The sequence below is a fragment of the Sturnus vulgaris genome, chromosome 8 (genome assembly GCF_052056855.1).
Source record: "Sturnus vulgaris isolate bStuVul1 chromosome 8, bStuVul1.hap1, whole genome shotgun sequence".
Lineage (NCBI taxonomy): Eukaryota > Metazoa > Chordata > Aves > Passeriformes > Sturnidae > Sturnus > Sturnus vulgaris.
In genome coordinates, this window is record NC_142250.1 from 18,598,742 (window position 1) to 18,620,818 (window position 22,077).

Sequence of the window (22,077 nt, forward strand, 5' to 3'; positions counted from 1 at the left end):
TAGCTCTGACACACACCACAGGAACTATTCAGGGTGGTGGGACATAAATGAATCAGGTGTGTGTTGGGGAAAGAACACAGACATGGTCCTTAGCAAGCAGGGTAGACATCAAGCAGTGCGCAGAAAGAGGAAGAAAAGCATTTTAGGTGCTGCCACAGAAAGTGGACTAAAATTTTGTAGTAAGGAACATTTTCCTTGTCCTGCTGTCCTTCACACAGGAGTTTCATATCTCTGGGTCTTTGGGACCCACTGCTGAAGGCCATAGCCTGCAGTGCAGCAAATGAGCTAGTCCTTTGAAATATACTTAAGGACTGATTCCCAGATCTCTGATACTGATCACTGCAGACCTGCATCTCAGCCCTCTGAAGCGTGAGCAGCACATGGAACAATGTAGCTCTTAGGCTGGCCAATTTGTCTCTCTTCCCCACTTTCCAAATGCTCCCTGGATTGCAACAGCCAATACAAACCTAAAGGCCCACAGGAAAGTTCCTTCCTGGTATTAGCAGTACACACAAACAACAGTTGGCAGAACATGGAATGTAATAAGAAATTTCCTCCCCTTGAGGAAGTGGAAAATGTATGCATACAACAGAATGTGCAACTGAATCCACAGTCTTTAATGAATGCAGAGATTTGCTCTGGGCACAGGTACATCTGTGATTGTCCCCACACCCTCTTCTTGTCCCCCTCTAAAAATTATTTTAGTTAGTGAAATGTAAAACCACACAAAGACCAGAATACATATTCACACACCAGAGGGTTTGACTTTTTTTTTCTTAAGAAAATTTCACTCATTTAGAATTATTGACTGTTAAGTCCAGTCAGTACAGCAGAAATATTCTACATAGATCATTGGTTGGAATGCACAGTATAACATTTGTGAACACACTGTCACAAAAGACACCTGGACGAGCACTAACAAGTGTAGTAGATATGTCAAACCACATTGCAAGCATCTGCATCAAACCAGTCTGGGATGGATGGGAAATTACCAGAAGGTGGAACAAAGATATTAAAAGTACATGGGAACCTGCCACAGTAACTTTTCCCTAGAGCCATTGCTGCCACGAAAAGGTCAGGAAACTTGAACTGCTGCCTGCCACCTGAAACTTTGCTTCTGTTTCACAGTGACTGATGCCATGCTTTTATTTCCAGACCTGAGTCACTGCAATTTTGCTTGAACTGCAGCAAGGAAGAGAAGGACAAACACACATCCCATCTAGCAGAGCTCACTTCTCCAGACTTGCATGGTCAAACAGATTGAGATCAAAGGTCTTGCCTGCAAAAAGGCCACAAAATTTGAAAAAAAAGAAACAAAAGCAGAGCTAAAACAAAACAAATAAAAAAAACCCCAAACCAAAACAGAGATAACAAGATTTTATACAGCCTGCAATAAAGCTATAGTCAATGGTACAGAATTGTTAACATTACACTTATTAAGGCTTTGACTACTCGTCTTCTACATGCACATTTTATATACATATAATCCTCTCTGTGTGTGTATAAATTACTTTACTTTTCTTGTTCTAAGCAAGAAAATATTTTCATGCATTTGCTTCTCCTAGTATTCACAATACTTGGACCATAACCTATTCAAGGATTTCTGGAGAGGGCTGGGTCTATTTATTACCCACCTGAAAATGCCCTTATCTCCAGGAATGTTGTTTGTGCTGGACAGTGGCACTGGCCCCACACTTCTCCACAGTCACACAGTCTGCACAAGAGAGGAGGTGCCACTCCAAAGCCTGACAGCACAATAGTTATGTAAACATAGTAATCCTTGGATTATAAATACTTTATTAAAGCTAACATACCTCAGCTTTTAGCTCATAATTGCCCATGAGTGCCTTAATTAAACATTCAGAATAAAGTATTTTTTTCCTCCCATGTCAACTGCTCAGTTACAGTGGTTCCCCTAAAACACACTTTTCCTTATTTTTTTCTGAAAGAAGCACCAAGCTACCTGTTAATTCTTCAAGCCTGTGGCTGGGTAGCTTTCATGAGCAAACAAGGACATGTCTGAGCACTCGAAGTCAGTCACCATCTCACTTGCACCCTTGCCATGAAGTTAAGAGACTGGGCCATGCACCAGTGACAAACGGGGAGGAAGAAGAAACCAGAAGAACTCTTCCATTCCTAGCACCATGCCTGCAGCTTGCACACGTTTGACAGGTTCCCAGAGATCACCAAAGCTGTAGCATGGCCTGTGTCCCTCTGCCTCAGGGACACCCTGACTCCCCCTGCATTTCCTTCAGTGAGATGTCCTGGCCACTGAAGTCACAGAGCACTCCTAGGTTTGGTAGGGAGTCCTGGGGAGAGCAGCTCAGCTGTGAAAAGGGCTCACAGGGAAGTGGAAGTAAGGAAAGGAAGCAGCATAAAGAAGGCTGAGAAAGCAGGCATGGGTGGAGTGAGAAAGAGACATTCCATATTTAAGACAGGGCCTGGACTGCTGCCACAGCCTCCTGAGCTGCTTTGCACAGTGGTGTAACTGGAGCACGCTGTCAGCACTCCTGTCACTAAGCTTTGCCACCATCACACAGTAATGCCTTGCATCCCAACACGGGATTTCCGTGTCAGCCACCACCCTTCCCTTGGGCACTCTGCATTGAAATACTTCCGTTCAACATATACCATGACACTTACTACAAACCAAACCCTGGGTCCTTCTCATTCCCTGGAATCCAAGTAGCTAGGAGCCCTAAAGAGACTGTCCCCTGCCTTGCTCTCCGCTCAACAAGAAGCAAGACAATAACAGAGAGGACAGAAAGAGTGATGCAGGCACAGCCACCTGGTTGTTCTCTTATTGCACAGAGTAGTTGGGGCAGGTAGGGGAGAGCGGGTGGCTCACAAAGTCCTTTGAAAAATCCTACTGGTTGTCTGTCCAAAAAGCCTGCTCCAGAAAACACGTTCAGACAGCTCATGTGGACGCTTGGGAAATGTCACCTAGAAACAAGGTATACAAGAGACAAAGGCTATTCTCAGTTCAAGTTCAGTCTTCATTCAGCCCCATGGCAAGTTGTGCAAAATACAATGTTTATGCCCTGGAAGGTATGATTAAAAGACAATTTTTTTGGTCCTGGGTAGGTTAACAAGAAAGGGTCATGCTAATAATTGCAGAGGCAAACCTTTGAGACTGGATTTAGTTTTAGTTACAGAAAATACTGTACACTGCTTTTGGCCAAGTGCACAGAAGCTTAAAAAAAAAAAAGGACAAAGATCACAGCTAAATGTCTCAATCTTCAGATGGAGAATATCTGTGAGGAGCAGTCAAACTATTTTCTCATGTGCAATGCATCCTGAAATTTGGTACTTATGTATCGGGCATGAAATCCTTTCTTGTTGATGGTGTCATCTGTATGGAATCGAATCATAATGGAATCCCCTGCAGAGTAGATTTCTTCCAGAGGCTGCAGAAAAGGAAAGAAGACAGTACACAGTGGTCAAGTATGCAGACTAAATAACTGCACCATGCTACTAGGGTTAAGCCCACAGTGAAGACAGACTGGCCAGTCAACATGAAGACTTGAATGCTCAGTACCTCCTGCCCTGATCTGCCTTCCTAAGCATATTCCTTTGCTCTTTATGTTTGAAGACTGGTGTCAGTCCACTCTACAATCCCAGTTCTTCCAGTTACTTTTTTCACAGGCCTCCCTGAATATTCTTGTTCCAATCTTCAGGTTTAGTCTAATTTGTCATTGTCTTTTCAGGAGATGAGACAATACAAACTGGAACCTGTTTGGCAACTGAGGCTCTCCCAGGGTTCAAATAACTCAGGTACTTATCTTACATGACAATTCTGGTTATGTCCAACACTGTTATGACCTGCTGCAATCTCCTTGTGCTTCCCTTTCCCAGCCATTCTACATTTGTCAGTGTGCAGGTAGGTAGATTACTACCCAGCTGCCCTGAGCTTCTTCACACCAAGCTGCTATGCCTTTGTTTATTTTCCAAACAATTTCCACAATTTGTGAGAACTTTTTTCACACACCTGCTCCCTGATTGTCTCTCTTTACATTCAATAAGAAACATCTCAGTTTCATTGCTGAAGGCCTAGAGAAATCAAACACAGACCTTCTGATTTCAAAAACCACTCACCATTACTCATGCTAGAATCACCCCTGGTAATGGGGATGCAGGTGACAATTTAGGAGACAGCATGCCATCCTAAAGGCAGCACACAGCTCGAAGTCCCTCCATTGTTCACCCTTGCCATAGCACGGCCACAACATAACTTGGCCTGAGCCAGGAAGCAACAGAGGATGAAACTGGCCTTTGGAAGCCATTACCCACATTTACACAACACTTTCATGCAGGGCTGGGGCACAGCATCGTGGCAGTTTCATGCTGCTGTGCACTGCCCCAGGCTTAAAAGGATAGTCAGTCGGCAAGAATTTTCCAGCCAACACTGTACATCACATAAAATGGCTGTGATGTCCTGCAGAAGGGAAAGAAGCAAAACCCAGCCACAAAGCATTCTCAGTATCAGTTTGTGACAGCTGCCTCTCTCCAAAAACAATATGAGGATACTTCCTTGCCACCCTCAGCAATCACCATTACCATGGCTTACCCCTGAGCCACAGAAGCGTCCCAGACGGGGTGCAGTGCTGTCGTAACCATCGTAAATCTCCATGTAGTCGTACCCACAGTCAGCCTCCTCCTCTATCTCGAATATCTGGAATATTAGCTCCACCCCATAACCATCTTCAGCGACAATCACCCATTCACAGTTGGCTTGACCTGGGTAGTTGTTGTCCCCAAACTGAGCATGGGAATACAGATCCTTAGCTTGTACTTCAGCTTTTAAGAGCCCGCCACACTCTGAAAGGAGAAAAAGACACAAAACAGTCTCTCCAAGTCCTTATTCCCAACAAAGACTCATCCCATGTTTGGGTCAGCCATGAGTAGAGACGACCTCCAGTTTGAAGTACAGTAGGGAAGGTAATTAAACACTGCACCAAACTACAATAAACCAGTGAATTCTGCAGTCACCCACGAACCCAAAGACCCACAGGGCAAGAGGAACTTGTTTTTTTTGCTACAGAACATATATGGAGACAGGTGATCGATTTAAACTGGCAGAATAGGGTTCTTGGCACATACTCTGGGAAATTGTATTAGAAAGCAATTGCTTTGTTCTTTGCACTTGTCCTGTAGATGAAATCCTGATCCCAAGTATTTTGTCAGCAGGAAGCGGAAACACATCAGAAAACCGGGGACCAAAACAATCCTTTTCTGGCCACACAATGCACAAAAGTAGCCCCGTTTTGTGCAGAACTGCTTTAGCAGAGTTTTCCCATAGCCAATGAGGAAGACTCTTCTTCACCAGTGCCATGTGCACAGCCACTTATTTACAGTGGCAGGCATTTCAAAGAAATCAATGTTGGCACAACACACACACCTCTGTGCTGCCACAGACAGGAGGCTCAAGCTGTGTCTGTCCACAGCAAAGCTCTGCTTCTACTGTAATCAATCTAACATGGGCCTGTTCTGAGGGTGGGCTAAATTGCATCACCTCCTTTTCCAATGGTTAATGTGGAACAAAATAGATTGTTGCTCAACCAAATACTTCCAACTTAAACAAAAGAGCCTGAACAGGAATGTCTAATACCAAGAGAATTCTGAGCTGTTATAGGAGCTGGTATGTGTGGTATGGTACTGGCAACGGTCTGGGAACAGAATGCACACCACTTAAAATTTAGGCTAAATTTATTTAGGAGAAAGGTGTGTCTGTTTATACCTAGTAAATAGCGTAGTGAGACTTGATGGACATCTTTTGGGACTGGGGTATTGGCAGGCAACCAGCTTACCTGTGCTGTACTTTGCCTGGAAACCTCTCCTTTGCACAGAAGCATCAGAGTAAAACCTGAGGAACATCTTGTTGGTAGAAGCCACTACAGGGTCTGGTTTCTTGCTGCCACAGAAGCGGCCAAGGATAGGTGACTTGCTGTTGGGCCCATCATACATTTCTAAGTGGTCATAGGCACATTCTTGGTGCTGCTCAATCTCAAACTCATTGAAGGTCTAGAGTAAGAATATGGAGAATTAAGACAGCTGTAAATCTGAGTATGCAATTTAGCATAGGGTGAAATGCCAAGTGAGAAACAAATGGTACATCGGTCCCACTCTCCCCACAAACTAAAACAGAATAATGTGATTTCAGACCAGAGTGATGTCAGGATGGCAGAGATCAGAATTCCATATCAGTGTGCTGTGTTGCCTAAGCCTCGCTGCCTCACATGTGGTACATGACTACAGTTATCAACTGCAAGCCTTATAACACTTATTTTTCTGGATTGAAATTCTGCCCAGCACACCAGATGGGCTGTTCTGCAATACTACTTCCACTGAGCACAGGGATTATTTCCCCCAATACATGGGCCATCTGCACAGCTTTGGGCATGTCCTGCCATTTGCATCAGGCCATGACACCTCTCGCTCAGAGGGGCTGGGGGCTGGCTCAGCCACCACTTTGTGTAGAGATGGCCCCAGCAGAGTGGCTCAGAAGGAGGGTTAAGGGTGGGAGGGCATTTATGCCATCTGTTTACAGAGGGCAATACTCCACAGTTATCATCTGCTGGATCTCCTCCGAGCTGCCTCTCCTCTGCCTTGTGTCATCCCTCTGAGACCTTCTGCCCTTTTGCAAGCCAGGGCAGTCTCCCAGGAAACTCTCCTCCAAGAGCCCTAAGCAGGACCTGAGGGCATCAGCCTCCCACTCACACAGTGGTGGTGGGAAATCACTTCAGCTCCTCACAACCCAGCCTGCCCCTTGCCTCCCGTGCCCCCTCAGTGGTTACTCACTACTTTCACCCGGTGGCCAGGTGTTGCAGAGATGTCCCAGGTGCACTCTTTCCGGCTGGGGTACTTGTCAGGCCAGTTGGGACTGCTCATCATTCCCTCTGCACTGCTCAGCTTGTGCTCACAACCAGCTTGGGAGAGAGAAATCACATTGGGGCAGGTCTCACATGGTAACCCTGCAGCGTCCTACATGGTCCTCCCTGCCCACCGAGACCCTCTACAGGGCACAGACATGGAAGGCTTCAGCACCAAACAAGACCTTTTTAGCATTACTCCACGGTTCTGGTGGGTTTGTCCTATACTTTCTTTGAGCTAATCCAGCAGATGGTGAAATGGACTATCTCACTCCCCTGGGCCTCATTAACCTAACCCAACATCCTAATCTATTTCTGCTGCTCCTTCACCTCATCTGCCCTGTTCCTAGTGCCATGATGTCTAGCCCTCTACAGTGTTGACTCTGGTGCTATCTCAGCCTTGCATTGTTTTGCCAATTTGGAGAGCTGTATCAGCTCATGGAGAGGTCAGACAAGGACCAGAGACCATATACAGGAAAGCCATGGGAGCACAGCAGGGATAGGGGTGCAGGAAGAAAGGTAGTTTTGGTACCAGGAAGTGGTTAGATCAGCCCATCCTTACTCTTCTGACTCAAACACAATAATTAAATGAAGCAGCAGTGACCAGTCTAATGATGATGTCCCAAAATTTCTCCTTTTCCAAATCCTATTTCTCATCCCCAACCTCTCCATCCCCTGTGGGCATATAGAGAGGAAGACTGGGGAATGGGAATGGTCCTATTTCTAGCCAGTTTTTCAGCCAGCTGGGACTTTTTCAGTGCCCCTTTCAGCCTGGTATGCTGTACAAACTTCCTTTCAGCACAGGGCAGGAAGTGCCCTGAACCAAACAGTGTTGAATTGAAGTACCTTGGCTTTGCCAAGGGCGGGAGTGGGGACTTTACCTTCTTTACAGTCATGGCCGTTTTCATGCAGTATGAAGCCATTTCTGCACTGGCACATATAGCTCCCAAAGGTGTTGATACACTCGTGCTGGCAACCACCATTGTCTTTGGAGCACTCGTCCTTGTCTGGGCAGGATCAAACCAACAAACACTGAATTGACAGTGACACAGGCTACCACAGTCACCAGCTGAGAGCCCCACACCCAGGCTGGCAGATAGCAATGCAAACCTCCAATTCTACTGCTGGATTACTCCAGTCAGCTTCTTAGCCCAGATCCTATTCTCTTCAACTGTCTCACATTCCATAAAATGCATCCCAAATGTGTTCTATTTTATAATTTTATAGACTCCTGTCTAAAAGAAACCTAGAGCAGCAGATCTCATTCTTTAAGAATAAAGTCCAGGAAAAGCATCACACAAAATCGCTAGCCAAAGTAAAAATCTACTTTATATTTTCAAGTTTTTATGTGCTCTGATGAGCCTCCATTTCTAAATAGCTCTGCCTCAGCACAAACAGTGAGGTGATGAAGAAGATCTAAAGTCTGAGCTGCTCTCTGAAGCTGAAATATGCCCCAGTGGATCTTGACTCCCGTGTGTTCAGGACCATGCATTCCTCAATCTTACTTTCTGAGCATAGGATCTGCTCATGGTTTTCAGTCCAATTTAATTTATGAGAAGTTTATCTCCAATTTTTCTTGGGACAATGCCCTCTCTAGATCTCATTAACTTCATCTGTCTCCTCACTCCCAAATGTATTTCTAGATGAATCATACCCATCTCATCCTTCCTCCTCTTAGATTTAATAAGTCAAACCCTTAGCCCTGATTCTACTCTGCCCCTGTCCTAGTTCAAAGCTGTTTTGCTTGATCATTCTCTTCAAAAGCATTTATACTCCTAGGACTCTGCTGAAAAGACAGAACAAAATTGAATTTCTACTTTCAAATGACATACAGTTAACCTCCAGAAGATTGAGAACAGAGGATTAAAAACTTCCACTAGTACATGCTGCTTTCGTGGGAATGATTGCTATTCAGAACACCACTGGAAATCTTCTAAATCGTCTCGTTTCAGAGGAAAAAACTTTCCTTTAATACTCCTAGGGACAGAAATAACTTCTAGGGTTAGGTTCCACATTGCTTCCTGCTGTAGAAAGTCTGGAGGCATTGATGGAACTCATGCATTTTCCTGACACCACGCTGTGAAACTGGACCATACACTGCACTGAGAACCCAAGAGGAAGGTGACACAGAACAGAGCAATCAAGCTTTTAGATTTTAATGAACCATGTCAGGCTCTGACAGGATGTTGAACAAAGTTCACCAAAACCAAGAGGTTCAGTCAGAGGAGACGGCTAAGCAAGTGAAAGAATACAGTCACATACCAGAGAAGTAGTGAATTTTAAAGCCTTTTTTGGAGACTGTGTTGTCTGATTTGAACTCCAGTCTCATGTTGTTTCCATATGACGTGATCACTTCGGGCTTCTCTGAGCCGCAGAATTTGCCATGTAGCTTGGAATCAGAAGCCAGCTCACTCCGAACCTCAACATAGTCATATTTACAGACCTGCCAAGAGAGGAAGAGACTTCTCAGCTCTGTGGCCTTGGAACACAGCGTTTCAGAGGAAGGGGACAGAGGTTTCACTGAGAAGGAACAGAAACAGCCTCGTACTCAAATGCACTCCTAACTTGCCCAAAATCTCCTCTGTCAGTTTTCTCACCCCTCTGCTTGCTGCCCTGATCTTAAAGCATGAATGTGCTTTTCAGAACAGAAAAGGTTCCATTGAATTTAGCAAAAGTAATTATTTCCATCTTATCCAAGAACCTGACAGAGTTGAATGAACTTAATCAGCCTCCTGAATTATGGAAGTGCCAGTGCTCCCATTTACAGTAGGGAAACTCAGACCTGATTGCTTTGTTCAAACTCCACTGTGCACAGCAGAGAACAGACTCTTTTCCTGTTATTTCCTTTATCCTTGAAGAACTCTATTTCATTGTTCATTTCCAACTATTTCCTGCAAAAGCAGCACTGGGAAGGTATGAGGTGGGACACCTATTAGGGATGGAATAAACCTACAATTATGCAAAACTAGTAGAGAAAATAAGCCCATTGTGCTGGTTTTGGTTGGGGTAAATTTAATTTTCTTCTTAGTGACTGGTACTGGGCTGTATTTTGGATTTGTGCTGAGAAAAGGGTTGATAATATCAAGATGTTTTGTTATTGCTGAGTCAAGATCTTTTTTTGCTTCTTGTACTGCTCCACCAGTGAGGAGGCTGTGGGTGCTCAGGGAGCTGGGAGAGGACACGGCCAGGACAGCTGATCTTCACTGACCAAACAGATATCCCATACCAGAGGACACCATAAGTAGAGGGAAGAAGGAGGAAGGGGAGATACTTGGAGTGACATTGTCTTCCCAAGTAACTATCACATGTGATGGAGCCCTGCTCTCCTGGGGATGGCTGAACACCTGCCTGCCCATGGGAAGGAGTGAACTAATTCCTCATTTTTCTTTGTTTGCATGCGTGGCTTTTGCTTTATCTGTTAAACTGCCTTTATCTCAACCCATGAGTTTCCCTCACTTTTACTTTTCTGATTCTCTCCCCCATTTCACTGGGGGAAAGTGAGTGAGCAGTTGTGTGGTGCTTAGTTGCCAGATTGGCTTAAACCATTGCACCCACTTATAAGAGAACAGCTTTAATCCTTCCACTCTACAGATAAAGCAAATCCAGACTTCAAGGAGAACAGGCACTGTTATTGAGGGTGGGAAAACAACCAGAAGCTCCACCAGTAAGGCAGAGCCTCCTATTCCTTGTACCCCAAGGATTTATCCAGTTCTGATTTAGCCAGTAGTCCCACCTCTGAGATGCAGGGACTGGTTACGTACATCATTGCCTTCCAGCTCAAACACTTCGAACTGCAGAGAGATCCGGTACTGGGCTGGAGCTACCACCTGCCACACGCAGTTTTTGTTAGTAGGATATTCCTTGGGCCATCCAGGGCTAGTAATGGTCCCATTGAGCTTGGTGATGAAGCCCCCACAGGCAGCTGGAGAGGCAATAAATGAACACAAGTTTTACTTGGTTCTGTTCAGACACACAGACTGGGCCACAGTGTTAACTAGCAAATGAACCAGATCCTGGTCGGTGGCACATTTCAAATCCCAGCCTCCGGAACAGGCTTAAAATGCTGGGAAGTGTGAAGACAAAGTTCACCTGTTGTAAATCACCAGTCAAACACAACCAGTGAGGCTATGGCCCTGAGAGCCACCATGTAGGATTAATTTCCTTTTATTCTCTGTCCTTGGGCTTACTGTGAATCAGTTGACTTGACATGCACAACACAGTTGTAAAGGCCAGCTTGGTAAATTCGCCTACATTCAGTGCTACAAACCTCATTATTGCAAGTTTATCAGTAATGGAATAATTACAAGATAATGGAATCCTAGGGAAGACATTCCTTTCAACTTTTCAGTGGTTTATTATATTTGGACTTCATCTTCTCTAGGGAAAGTTGAAGGCAAAGACAAGACTTTAGCTTTATTATCCTATTTCCATTAAAAATTTAAGACATCTCAGCTTCTTGCTCTTGTGGGAGGGCAGGGCTGTTACCTCAAAGGAATAAACTTCAATTTGCTGCAAAATTCTATTTGCAACAAAGCAATTTTTTTTCTATTTTTTTTCTTGCTGTTTCTTGAGAATAATGAGATATGGCCACATCTTCAAAACCCACAGGGATAAAAGCTTCCTGTGTCTTGTTCCCAGCATCATTTTGCATTAAGAGGGCTAACTCAAGGGACCAGCTTCAATATAAATAGACTATCAAGCAAGTGGTTTTGGAGAAAAAAAAAGCAATTCATTCTGATGCATATGGCTACGGTTTCAAAGACTATTCTTTCTGTTTTGCCCACAAATGAAGTTTAAAACAGGAGGTTAAGAGTGAAATTCAGAAAAAAATCCTACCAAGTTACAGCAACTTAGCAACTGGCTTGCTAAAATTGCAAGAAATTACATAAAAGAAAAAGAAAAGCTTTCAAAAGCCTTTTGCACACACCTGACTGCCCTCACCAAGTCGACAGCACTCTTGCCCAAATAGTTTGACAAAAGCAGAAGTCAGGGCAAACCAGGTGATGTTGAGAGCACCACTAATAGCATGTGGAGCTCCCTAAATGTTCCTACATAGTTTTGAGACAAGAACAACGGATGGATTCTCAGCACACCAACAGCTGTATTGTTGGCAGAAGCAACACTGTTGCATGAGATTAATTCTCTAGAAAGCTGACACAAACAGCTTCTATTACAGACATGGGGTTTTTTTCCTCCATAAAAGAGGAAGGGAGGAAAATTCTCCTCAGTATGGAAAAGCCTGCTTTGCATGCAGACAAAACATTGGTATTTTATTATATGAAGTAAATTCCTTCTGGAAAAACAAATAAATTCAGCCTTAGATTTAAATACTTTGGGACCACTCAACGGTTAGGTTGTAATGCCTAGTTCCCTTATGTTGTTGTGCTGTGGGAAATCTGATCTGAACAGCAATCTCTGGCCATGAAAGACAATTGTTTTTAGGGATGTTCAGCAGTATAAACCAGAGTATTTTCAGAGTTTTTTAACCAAAACTTGTTTTTCAATGGAAGATGTTAAAAAAAAAAAATTAAAAAGTCAATTGGGGAAAATAAAGAGGCTGCAGGGGCAAGGAAAATCACTTCCAAGACTGTTCAATTCCATTTTAGCTGTATTACCTATCCTACAGTCAGATGGCTCAATCTGTAGGCTACTTACCTTCACAGCTCTTTTTATCAGCTGTCAGCTCATAGCCAGGCTCACAGGTGCATTTGTAACTGCCCAGTGTGTTCTCGCAGTGCTGCTCACACCCACCATTGTCCGGCAGGGAACACTCATCCATCTCTGTCAGGACAAAACCAGAGCAAGTGGCACTTTCCTGACCACCCCAACACCTGGCATTCCTCACGAACCCTTCTGGACAGAGGGATCAGAGCACTGACTGCTGAGCCAAGGCTGTGGGGCAGGCACTGCAGCAAAGCTCACAGGTGCTGAAACACCAGAACCATAAAGGACTACCATGACTGCTACTAGCCAACAGTGCTGCTTCTAGACACAAGCAGGAAAACACTGTCTCCTGTAAAGACTTCACTGCCTTTTGTTCTCAGATGCCTTTTTTTCGGGCTTTGTTTTGTTTGTTTAAAATTCCTCACACTCTTGAGTAACTTGAGCTACCAGGAACCAGCCCATTATGGCACACACAGTGATGGAGCTGAGGGAGGTCATACCCCATGGAAGCTGGCAGGACACACAAGTAGCTCTGCCTTTTCACAGGCACGTGAGGTCTTGTTACCCTAGACTTTGAAGTCAGGTTCTTCAATCATGTCTCAACAAACTGAACTAACATTTTAATATAAAGATAGCCACTGGCCTCTCACCCTGACCCCCGATTCCACATGCATCCCTTAATAGATGGTTTTATTAACATGGCTGTGGTGGGTTAGCCCCAGCTAGCAGCCAAGCTCCCATCCAGCTGTTGGTGCACTCCCTGGCCTGCCACTCCCGTGGAATGAGGAAGAAAACAGGAAGAATAAGAGCAAGAAAGTCACGGGTTGACAAAGACAAATTATCTACTGATTACTGTTCTGTTCAAACAGACTCAACTTTGGGGAATTTAACTTAACTTACTGCCAAATAATATGAACATTTGAGTGCTGGTTTAAGTATGGGCAAACAAAAACTGAAAACAAATACATTCAAACACTTACAGAAAACATCCTTCTGCTTCCCCTTCCTGGCTCAGCTTCACTCCAAGCCCCTCTCTCCCTGCCTTGTATCCCTAAAAGTTACACTCAGCCCCTTCAGCAAAGCCACAGGTGTGCAAAGGCAGGAGGGGATGGGGAGCCACAGGCAGTACATGACCCTGCTGCTCCTCCTCATTCTTCCCCCTACTCCAGGTAGATGAACTAACACTTCCACCAGATGAAAACAGGCTTCACTGATACAAACAATTTGCTGCCAAATTGAAGATAACTAACAAGAATAATCCTGGAGACATCCCATGAGATATACCTGACTGGGTGGACATGAGGTAATTGATCTCCATACCTTCCTAGCAATGCATATTGGGTGTGACCAATGGCTTACCCTCTCTAAGCTGATTGCAAGTTTATTTTCTCTGAAAACTTCGATATTACCACTGCACGTTCCCACAAAGCATAGCATTCAATTCCATCCTTAACTCTGATTTTTTAGGCTAAGTTATTTTCTTTCAGTGTTGTAAGACATTTATTTGAAGCTTTATTCCTTTCATAATTCATTAGGGCAAAGCTTACCCATTGCTCAATCAGCTATGAGAAGCAGTCTGAAGAGTGCCTGCAGAGCCATCTAATTTGCTCCCTTTGCTCATGGAGTATCTGGTAATCACAATCCTGCTGGTAGAGACTGCAGACTTCAGATTCCAGCTTGAAACTCCACATGTAGCCTGCACGTGTGTCTACACAGCTTTTGCACACAGACATCAGCTCTGCCCACAGTGCAAGCTGGCTAGAAATTGTGCTGCTATGACTTGGTTCAAGCAACAACACTTTGTTCCTCAGCTGAATTTACTGGCATGAACTTAAAAATGCTCTAAACATCCACAAACTACATGGTTTCTGGTTCAAACATGAGAAATCCAAGCAAACACTGAAAGAACTAGTCTGCCAGCAAAAACTCCACAGAAAATACCTGTGCCTCCAATTGTACTAGTGTGCAAGTTTACACAACTTTACATTAAAAAAAAAATAAAAAAATTTCTGACTATCTATATCACAGAGAAAGCACTTCAGGTTCAGGTGTATAACTTTTTTCCCCTACAACCTTGTAGATGAAACTCAAATTTTAGAGAATTAATTGCTGCGTCTCCATGCAGTGCTAATCTCTGAAAGACAACTCTGCCACAGTCAGCCTGCACTGTTTACTCCTGAAAGGAGCCAAATTATCTTCAGGAAGTATTCTCTGTGCCTTTATGGAACCTGAGAAATTTAAGCAAGGAAATCTAGGTACTGTGTGAGCTGTCCAGAGACTGAGATCAAATGTCACAGCATTTGCCAGTGATCTTGCAATCACCCTTTGTCACAGTCCATCAAGACCTCTCAAATTTACAGGCCAATATAATCTGTGAATTAAACTTTATTTACCTTTGTTTTTTTTTCTGCACTTAAGTGCATAGTTTAAGAATTATGGGTTATAAGTTATGACATTTTGTGCCTTGAATGGTGAATAAGTGAATTCATAGGATAGACTAGTCTGGGCCAAGGGGATTGAGCCCTGACATGTTTGTTTGTTGAAGTCTTAAGTTCATGAAATAAAGTTTAATTCACGGAGTACATTCTCCTGAAAAGTTGAGAAACCTAAATGGACCATGACATCCTTAACACGAGACAAAAGTTAAGGTAGAAATAAATAAAAGACTTATGCAATCCAAATATTGGCATTATAATCATTATTTCTGTACAAGTGCCACTGAACCTAAGACAAGCATGACTGTCTGCCCCCCAGCAGCTCCAGAGCTATTTTCCCAAGCAGTTAGATATTTGGTTCTTGCCTCTATCAAGTCACCAAGATGCTGGTAAAGGACCATTTCTAGGGTTCAGCTTTTTTAAAAAAAGAGAAAAATTAAAAATCTTAGTCTTACATCTTCCTGAAGAGAATCTCAGTTTAGGAACACATTTGTTTCCTAAAGGTCTCAGTATTCTTTCACTGGGACTCTACTTGCATTTAGATTTACCCTTTCTCCAGAGGTTTATTTTAGAATACAACTTAAGCAGAGAGCTGTTTTTAACACTTCTTGTGCAGTATTAATACTTCTTTGAAAATGTCAGTGTCCTCTGGCATGGCTAAATGGAGGTGACATTCCATCCAGCTGTGCAACATTTATGCTGACACCAGCCCAGCAGAGTTGATTTCTGTCCTAATCAGGGAGGAGGTTTTCCTGCCTCAGCATCAACCCCCTCTACACTCTCAAAGCAATTTGTATATAAATTCGGTATTTGCAAACAAATTGTACAAATAAATCCTAAGTACAAGTAGATAGAATGATAATGTGTGAATTGATAGCTAGAATGAATTGATTTGTGGATGGCAGTAGCTTAAGGGATGAATTGTCCCCAGCTTTGACTGTGAGAGTTATTAGATCACATACCTTTAAAGAAATTTGCTGCAAAGCCTGCTTTACTGATGGTTGCATCAGATGCAAACTTCATCCATACTTTGTTTGAACTGGATTTGATGTCTTCTGGCTTCTCATAGCCACAGAAGTGGCCGATGAGTGGGCTCTGTTCAGTGAGGCCATCTCGGATCTCCAGGTAGTCGTACGAGCACGCATCGTGCCATTCAATCTGCAATAGGAAAGGTGTGTGCCTCTGCCTCACTAGTAAGAGTTCTTCCAGCCAGGCTAGTGACACAGTTAGAGCCTGGCCACAGACCAGTTCCCCAAACAACTGTGGCTGCCACTGAGCTCTTCTGCAGTCCAAACTGCATTTGAGCCTAGGACATCTCAGTTCTGCCACTGCTTTGTGGCTACCCTGCAGTGAAACCCAGCCCCTGACTACCTGCAAACTGCTTTTGCAAGAGAAGCTGTAAGAAACAGAGCAGAACAACTACAAATAAAAAGGTTCAAGGGATAGCTGTGGGGAGGTAATGGTGTCAGCCCTTTGGTGAGTGCACACAAGCCACGGGAGCCTGTGGGAGAGATGAGATTTATGCACCAACCAAGGTCCTGTGCACTCCTGTGTGTGACTTAACATCAGTAAGCAGAGACTGATCACTGGCATGTAGCTAAGAGTGGAAGACATCCTATAAGCAGTAGAAAAAAAACTTTTTGTGAGCTCTTCAATGTCTGTCTGCCACCTGGGAAAACAATGTTTCTTTGAGGAGTCACATTCTGCAATCTGACAAGTCCCAGTGACACCAACAAGAGTTTTTTGCCTGGATTGTGACCATTTACTTCCATTTAACCAGAGTGAAACTTTACAGACTCATGAGTCCCTATATAACATGATCGACACTTTTGAGTTCCTTTTAATTCCTTCTGTCTAGAGCAACAGTTTTTGAAAACTCAGCACATTTTAAACTTCAAAAATCAGAATCTCTCAGCAAACATGTGGTAAGGTAAATGATACTCTGAAGTAGTAAAAATATTTTTTTAATTATCATCATTATTATTATTACTATTACCACTTTCGTCTTCATTTTAAAGGGTTTGTAGAAGCAAAAGAACAGCAAAGTAATATAATGTGCAATGACATTTCTCACCTCAAAGGCTTGGAATGTGATTCCTATGTGAAAACCCTCAGAAACTGTGATCTTCCAGATACACTCTTTGGAAGGTCTGTAGTCATCTGGGTAATTGGGAGATTGGATCTGGCCAGCATCTTTGTGTATTTCTCCACCACAAATAGCTTCATAAAAAAGAAACAGCAAACCCATGAGATAGCAAGTTTCTCTGCAGGTAAAGCCCATTCCATGTGCACCTTTCTCATCAAATCTGTTTCAGCATTGCTTGCTATACAAATGCAACACACAAGTCATGGATGTTTTTACAAATCTAACATTTTGTCTTATGATGGTGCCTCCTATCTTGCTGTGCTAATGTCCTCAGAAGGTGAGCTCTTTGGGACAAAGAATCTTTATGCATTTTTGTTATTCATACTCCTTCATATCTGCTTGAAACCAGCACTAAGAACCAAGAAAAGCTGGGGGGAGGGAATGGGAGGGGGAGAAGTTGCAAATCTAATCCAGCCACACGATGGCAATATTAACAAGCACAACTTGAGCTGATCACCACCAGACCATCAGGCTGTGCATGAAAAATTAAGTTTTAGTGCCAAATATAAGAGTAAGTTTAAATACTAAAATAGAAAATTTAATGGAAACCTAGTTTAATACGAAACTAGTAAAGATTTTGAAGACAACAGCAGTTCAGTAAAACTGTCTGCAAGACTATGCAAGAAATTAAAGTAAGATTACAGGCTAAAACCTGTGTTACCCCTGATGCATGGCACATATCCACAAAACACATGGATGTTTTGGTCGTGCCTAAACTCCAGGAAACAAAAAGCACCCGCAGAAAGTACAAGAGAGATGGTACTGCAGTGACACGTGCCAGATATCAACCTTCCTCACCCCTGGCTTCTCCCCACAAGGCATTGCATTTGCAATTCAGATATGGGTCTCCATTTAGTGTCCTGCAAATTGCTTGCACTGGGTAACTGTTTTTGTCTTGCACTGTAAGCTGCTAATGTAACTGAGTTAAAAGCACTGCTTCATTAGTGCAGCTAACCTCTTTCTTACAGAATCAGTGCCAAAGCACCTAAAAATTCAGCTGCAGAGCACAATTTAGGTTGCAATCTGAGTTCATACATTCAGAGCTACAAGTGGTGCTTGAGAAAACCTCTGAAGGATCCTTTAAAGAACTGTCCCCCCCAGCTAACAGAAAGAGGACTACAAGAGCAGAGGACTTTATTTTCTAAGAGCCATGAAACCGACAGCCAACAAACATTTTCTCAATTCACTGCAGAAGTTCACACTGACATACAGCTGAGCATCAACTATGCTTGGAAGAGCCTTACTGCAAAATGGAAAGAACATGTGCTGGTAGAGCCTGAAAAGAGGATATTGACAGCAAATTTCGGGCTGCCAGCAGTGCTGTAAGGCAAAACCACCAACATCTTCCCATCTTAAATCCCATCAAAGAAAGGGAACAGAATGACTGAACTAGGAGGACACTTCCACTACATAAACTGTCATTTAGGATCAAGTAATTCTACCATCATGTGGCTGCATGCTTCTGCCTCTTTCTTCCTATCTTCTGAAAACTTTAGGGCCAAGACTTGGAGGAATCCAAATGCAAAAATCAGTCCTCACCCACAGTTACCAGAAAGGTTCAGATGCATGACCATTCATATGCACTATCACTAAAGCAGAAGACAGAGAAGCAGTGCTAAATTCGAGAGAGGAACTCGAAAGAAAAAGAGGAACTAACAGCAACAGAGAAAGATCTTGGACAAAAACTGATAGAAAATTAAACACTTATATGCAATCTCTCCTGGAAATAAAAACTACCTTTATTGCCTAAGCACAGAAATCACAAAACAGCTGAGTAAGCCACTTTGCAAAGGGCAAAAGAAACCAGATATTATCAGAACTTGCTTAAGTGGGAAATAGGGAATAAAGAAGATTTTTTAAAAATCTCCTGTTTCTGCAAATAAATTATGGGGAGACATGCAGATAATCTCTCTACCTGCTGTTCTGACAAGAGGAGGCTGAGATATCCAAGCTTAAGCATTCCCTTCATCATCCAGAGATAAGAATGGAAATGTGTAATGGGCCATCACTGTGTCTGTAGCACAAGCTGGTTTACACCAATCATATTCTGCTTCCTCTCAGGCACAGCCATGGATTTCACAGCCTTAAATCAGGAGATTACTTGCAGGAAATGGTTATATAAAAAACCATTCTTGAAGGGACAGGAAAATATGAATTAGAGTTTGTTTGACCAGTAGATGCCCATTCCACCTTGAGCTGCTCTATTTATAAGTTAAGTTAAGCAAGCTCATATTTATTGAATCTTTAGGGATCATTTATTAATCAGCAGGAAATATGGGAAATTGTCAAGGGAAAACAAAGTCACTTTGCAAAGTGACTTTGGAATGCAGCCAATGTAAAATTATTTTTCTCCCAATACCATTTAGCAATATGAAGGACGATGCCATACATGCTAATTTGATCACTTCTGATTCCAACAAACTACCATAAAAGGGGGTGTTACAAACCACATGGTCCAGGCAACAGCTGCTTTTCAGGAGAGATGTTTTAAAAAACCAAACATCAGGCAAGCTACCTCTGTCTCTGGGGCAACAATTCCTGCAGAAACCAGATATTTCTCCTGTGAAACAGATCTGTTAGCCCCAAACTGCTGTGAAATCCTTATATGCTTTATTTGCACTTTCCCAACAGTCCCATGTTTGCTTCACTTCCCTCTGTTAGTATCATTATTCATGAGTTTATGGGACACTTGGGCACTGGGCTTCCAGCATTATGCTTGTTCCTGTGGCTGAAGAAAGAAGATGATGCAATGTTGGTATCAATACAGTCTACCTCAATGCTGTTGACAGCACTGGTATTTCTAAGAAAAATGCCTGCTGCCCAGAAAACAATGAGGGCTTTTAATACATTTTAGAATCATTACTGGAAAAAAACCCAAGTATATATGGAAAAGGGAAGTTACTGATTTTTAATGACTGTGGTAGTATTGCTCCTCCTCTGAAGTGGTTTCATCATCTCAGTGCCATGCAAGTTTCTAAAATACCTGACCTGTAGAAGATCTGACATGCTAATTTCCAACTTTCTGTAAGTAAAACATACAAAGGAGAAACAAAAGAACAAACTTGGAATTTGGGAATAAAACCCCAACCAACCAAACAAAACCACCCCAATACAATCTGTATTAAGTGATATGAAATGTATGACCCCAAACAGAACTTGGCCTGTTAAAGTAAAGAAACTCTTGCTCCACACACTGCTGATTGAAGGGGCTGGTTAGAGCAAACAGAACCTGGCCTAAGTATGGAAGCTATTGCTTTATGTTCCCATCTTGTTGTGCCCCCCAAAATGTGATAATCTAGTTGGAAAATCCACGCCTTATTGAAACAAGCCACAAAATCACATAAAAACAAGAGCATGGCTGAATCCAACCACACAGTGCAGCAGAACTCCTGCTGATCCCATAAAGCCCTTGGATCTTGCTTCACCTGCCCCTACAATGCAGACCTCTAGCAAAGGGCTGTACCTTCATAGACCACAAAGAAGCCTTTGCCCAGGATGTTACTGCTGCTCCGGAACTCGATCCACAGCCTGCTGTCTGTGGAGATTACTGGTTCAGGAATCTTGTCACCACAAAATCTACCTAGAAGGCAGGAAAGAGATAATAAAGATCTCTATCATCTCCTGAGAGACAGCACAGCATAACGGGCACCTGTGAGCCTGGAGAGCAAAGAGTCTTTGGTTAAAGGAATGTGCTTGTGTAAAACACCCTTTCACTCCCATTAATTGTGCTTTTGAATAAGTTTCTGTGTCCCCCCTTCCTTAAGTCATATTCTTTTCCATTATTAAGTGAATTATAGTTCTCTTCAGCTGAGAGCAGAATCCAGTAATTATGAATGAAGCCTCTATTGCCCTGGTAAATTCAAACAGGCTCTTGTCTTGATTATGGAATTGAGCAAATGGGCTACCATGGTGGGAAAGCATCCCCGTCCTTCTAGAGATGTGGCATTAGGGAATGTTCTTTCCACCTGCTAAGCCTTGAAAACTCCTTCAGCACTTTGCACCCAGGAGTAAATACTCCAAGTCAAACCAAGGGCAGGACATGGCCATGCTGATGAGAAAAAAATACTTATCTCATTCTCTGTTTAACAAATCCTGGTTAAGCTTCTGCAGTCTTTTTAAATTTCTTTCAAGAGAAAGAAACCAGGAGCAATTTTGCTCCTTGATTCCCCCAGCTTTGAGGTCTCTGGCATGTACCAGCACTGGTAAACTCCCAAAGTTTGCCAGTAGGAATGAATCCTGAAGCAGAACAGCTGCAGATGGCATCTGCAGCTTGGATAACCTCAACAAACCAAATTTGGTGCTCCTCTATTGAAGCCAGAAGCTCCTCACAGAAACAGAGCAAGCACCAAGTATGCACTGATAGGCAGGGACCTGCACTTGGGTCAGGAGCTTGCACAAACATGTTTTTTCACTTCAGCTGACACCAGCAGGGCTGTACACCGAATTCAACATGGTCTTGGCACCCTGTCCAGCTGAATCCCAGTTGGAATCTAACAAAGAGCAGCTCTTCAGGTTGAATTCAGCCAGGACAGGGCTGACAGGGATGCTGGCCTTCCAACACCAGGCAAAAGCATCTTTGAACTTCCACTGGGTAAAAACCTGGTTAGTGCCTTACCTTCATTACAGCATCATATTTCACATTAACTGGCTGGGAATAGCAGTTTCACTATCAGTTTTTTTTCTTGCAGAGTCATCCATCTGAATATTATCTTGGACCCAGCTTTACTCAGTTACTATTGTGCCCCCTACCTGCCCAGTGCTGTTGGGGCAGTGTGACAGCCCTGCAGCATATTAATAGCATTTGTCCATCTCTGCTCCCAAAGGGGATGCTAAAAACAGCATCAGTACTGCAAACCTTCTTCCTCTAGGGTCACTGAGCAACTTCCTCCTTGATTTAGACTTGGAGTTTAACAAGGGTGTCAAGAAGAGGAAACGCAGATGAGGAACGAGAATGAGCAAGTTC

General features: G+C 43.2%; 1 protein-coding gene across 2 annotated transcripts in view; it reads right to left on the minus strand.

The window, feature by feature from the left end:
* Nucleotides 1–596: 596 nt before the first annotated feature.
* TLL2 (tolloid like 2) overlaps nt 597–22,077 on the minus strand; it is an 86,476-nt gene continuing 64,995 nt past the window's right edge. For both annotated transcript variants that reach the window (XM_014879969.2, XM_088169031.1), the window contains 11 exons: nt 20,578–20,694; nt 17,043–17,188; nt 15,931–16,126; nt 12,525–12,650; nt 10,631–10,791; nt 9,132–9,312; nt 7,751–7,876; nt 6,799–6,926; nt 5,808–6,021; nt 4,568–4,818; nt 597–3,407 (listed from right to left, as the gene is read on the minus strand). In XM_014879969.2, the coding sequence (XP_014735455.2) occupies nt 3,273–3,407; nt 4,568–4,818; nt 5,808–6,021; nt 6,799–6,926; nt 7,751–7,876; nt 9,132–9,312; nt 10,631–10,791; nt 12,525–12,650; nt 15,931–16,126; nt 17,043–17,188; nt 20,578–20,694 (1,781 nt within the window). In that variant the 3' untranslated portion in view covers nt 597–3,272. The remainder of the gene's footprint in view (nt 3,408–4,567; nt 4,819–5,807; nt 6,022–6,798; nt 6,927–7,750; nt 7,877–9,131; nt 9,313–10,630; nt 10,792–12,524; nt 12,651–15,930; nt 16,127–17,042; nt 17,189–20,577; nt 20,695–22,077) is intronic.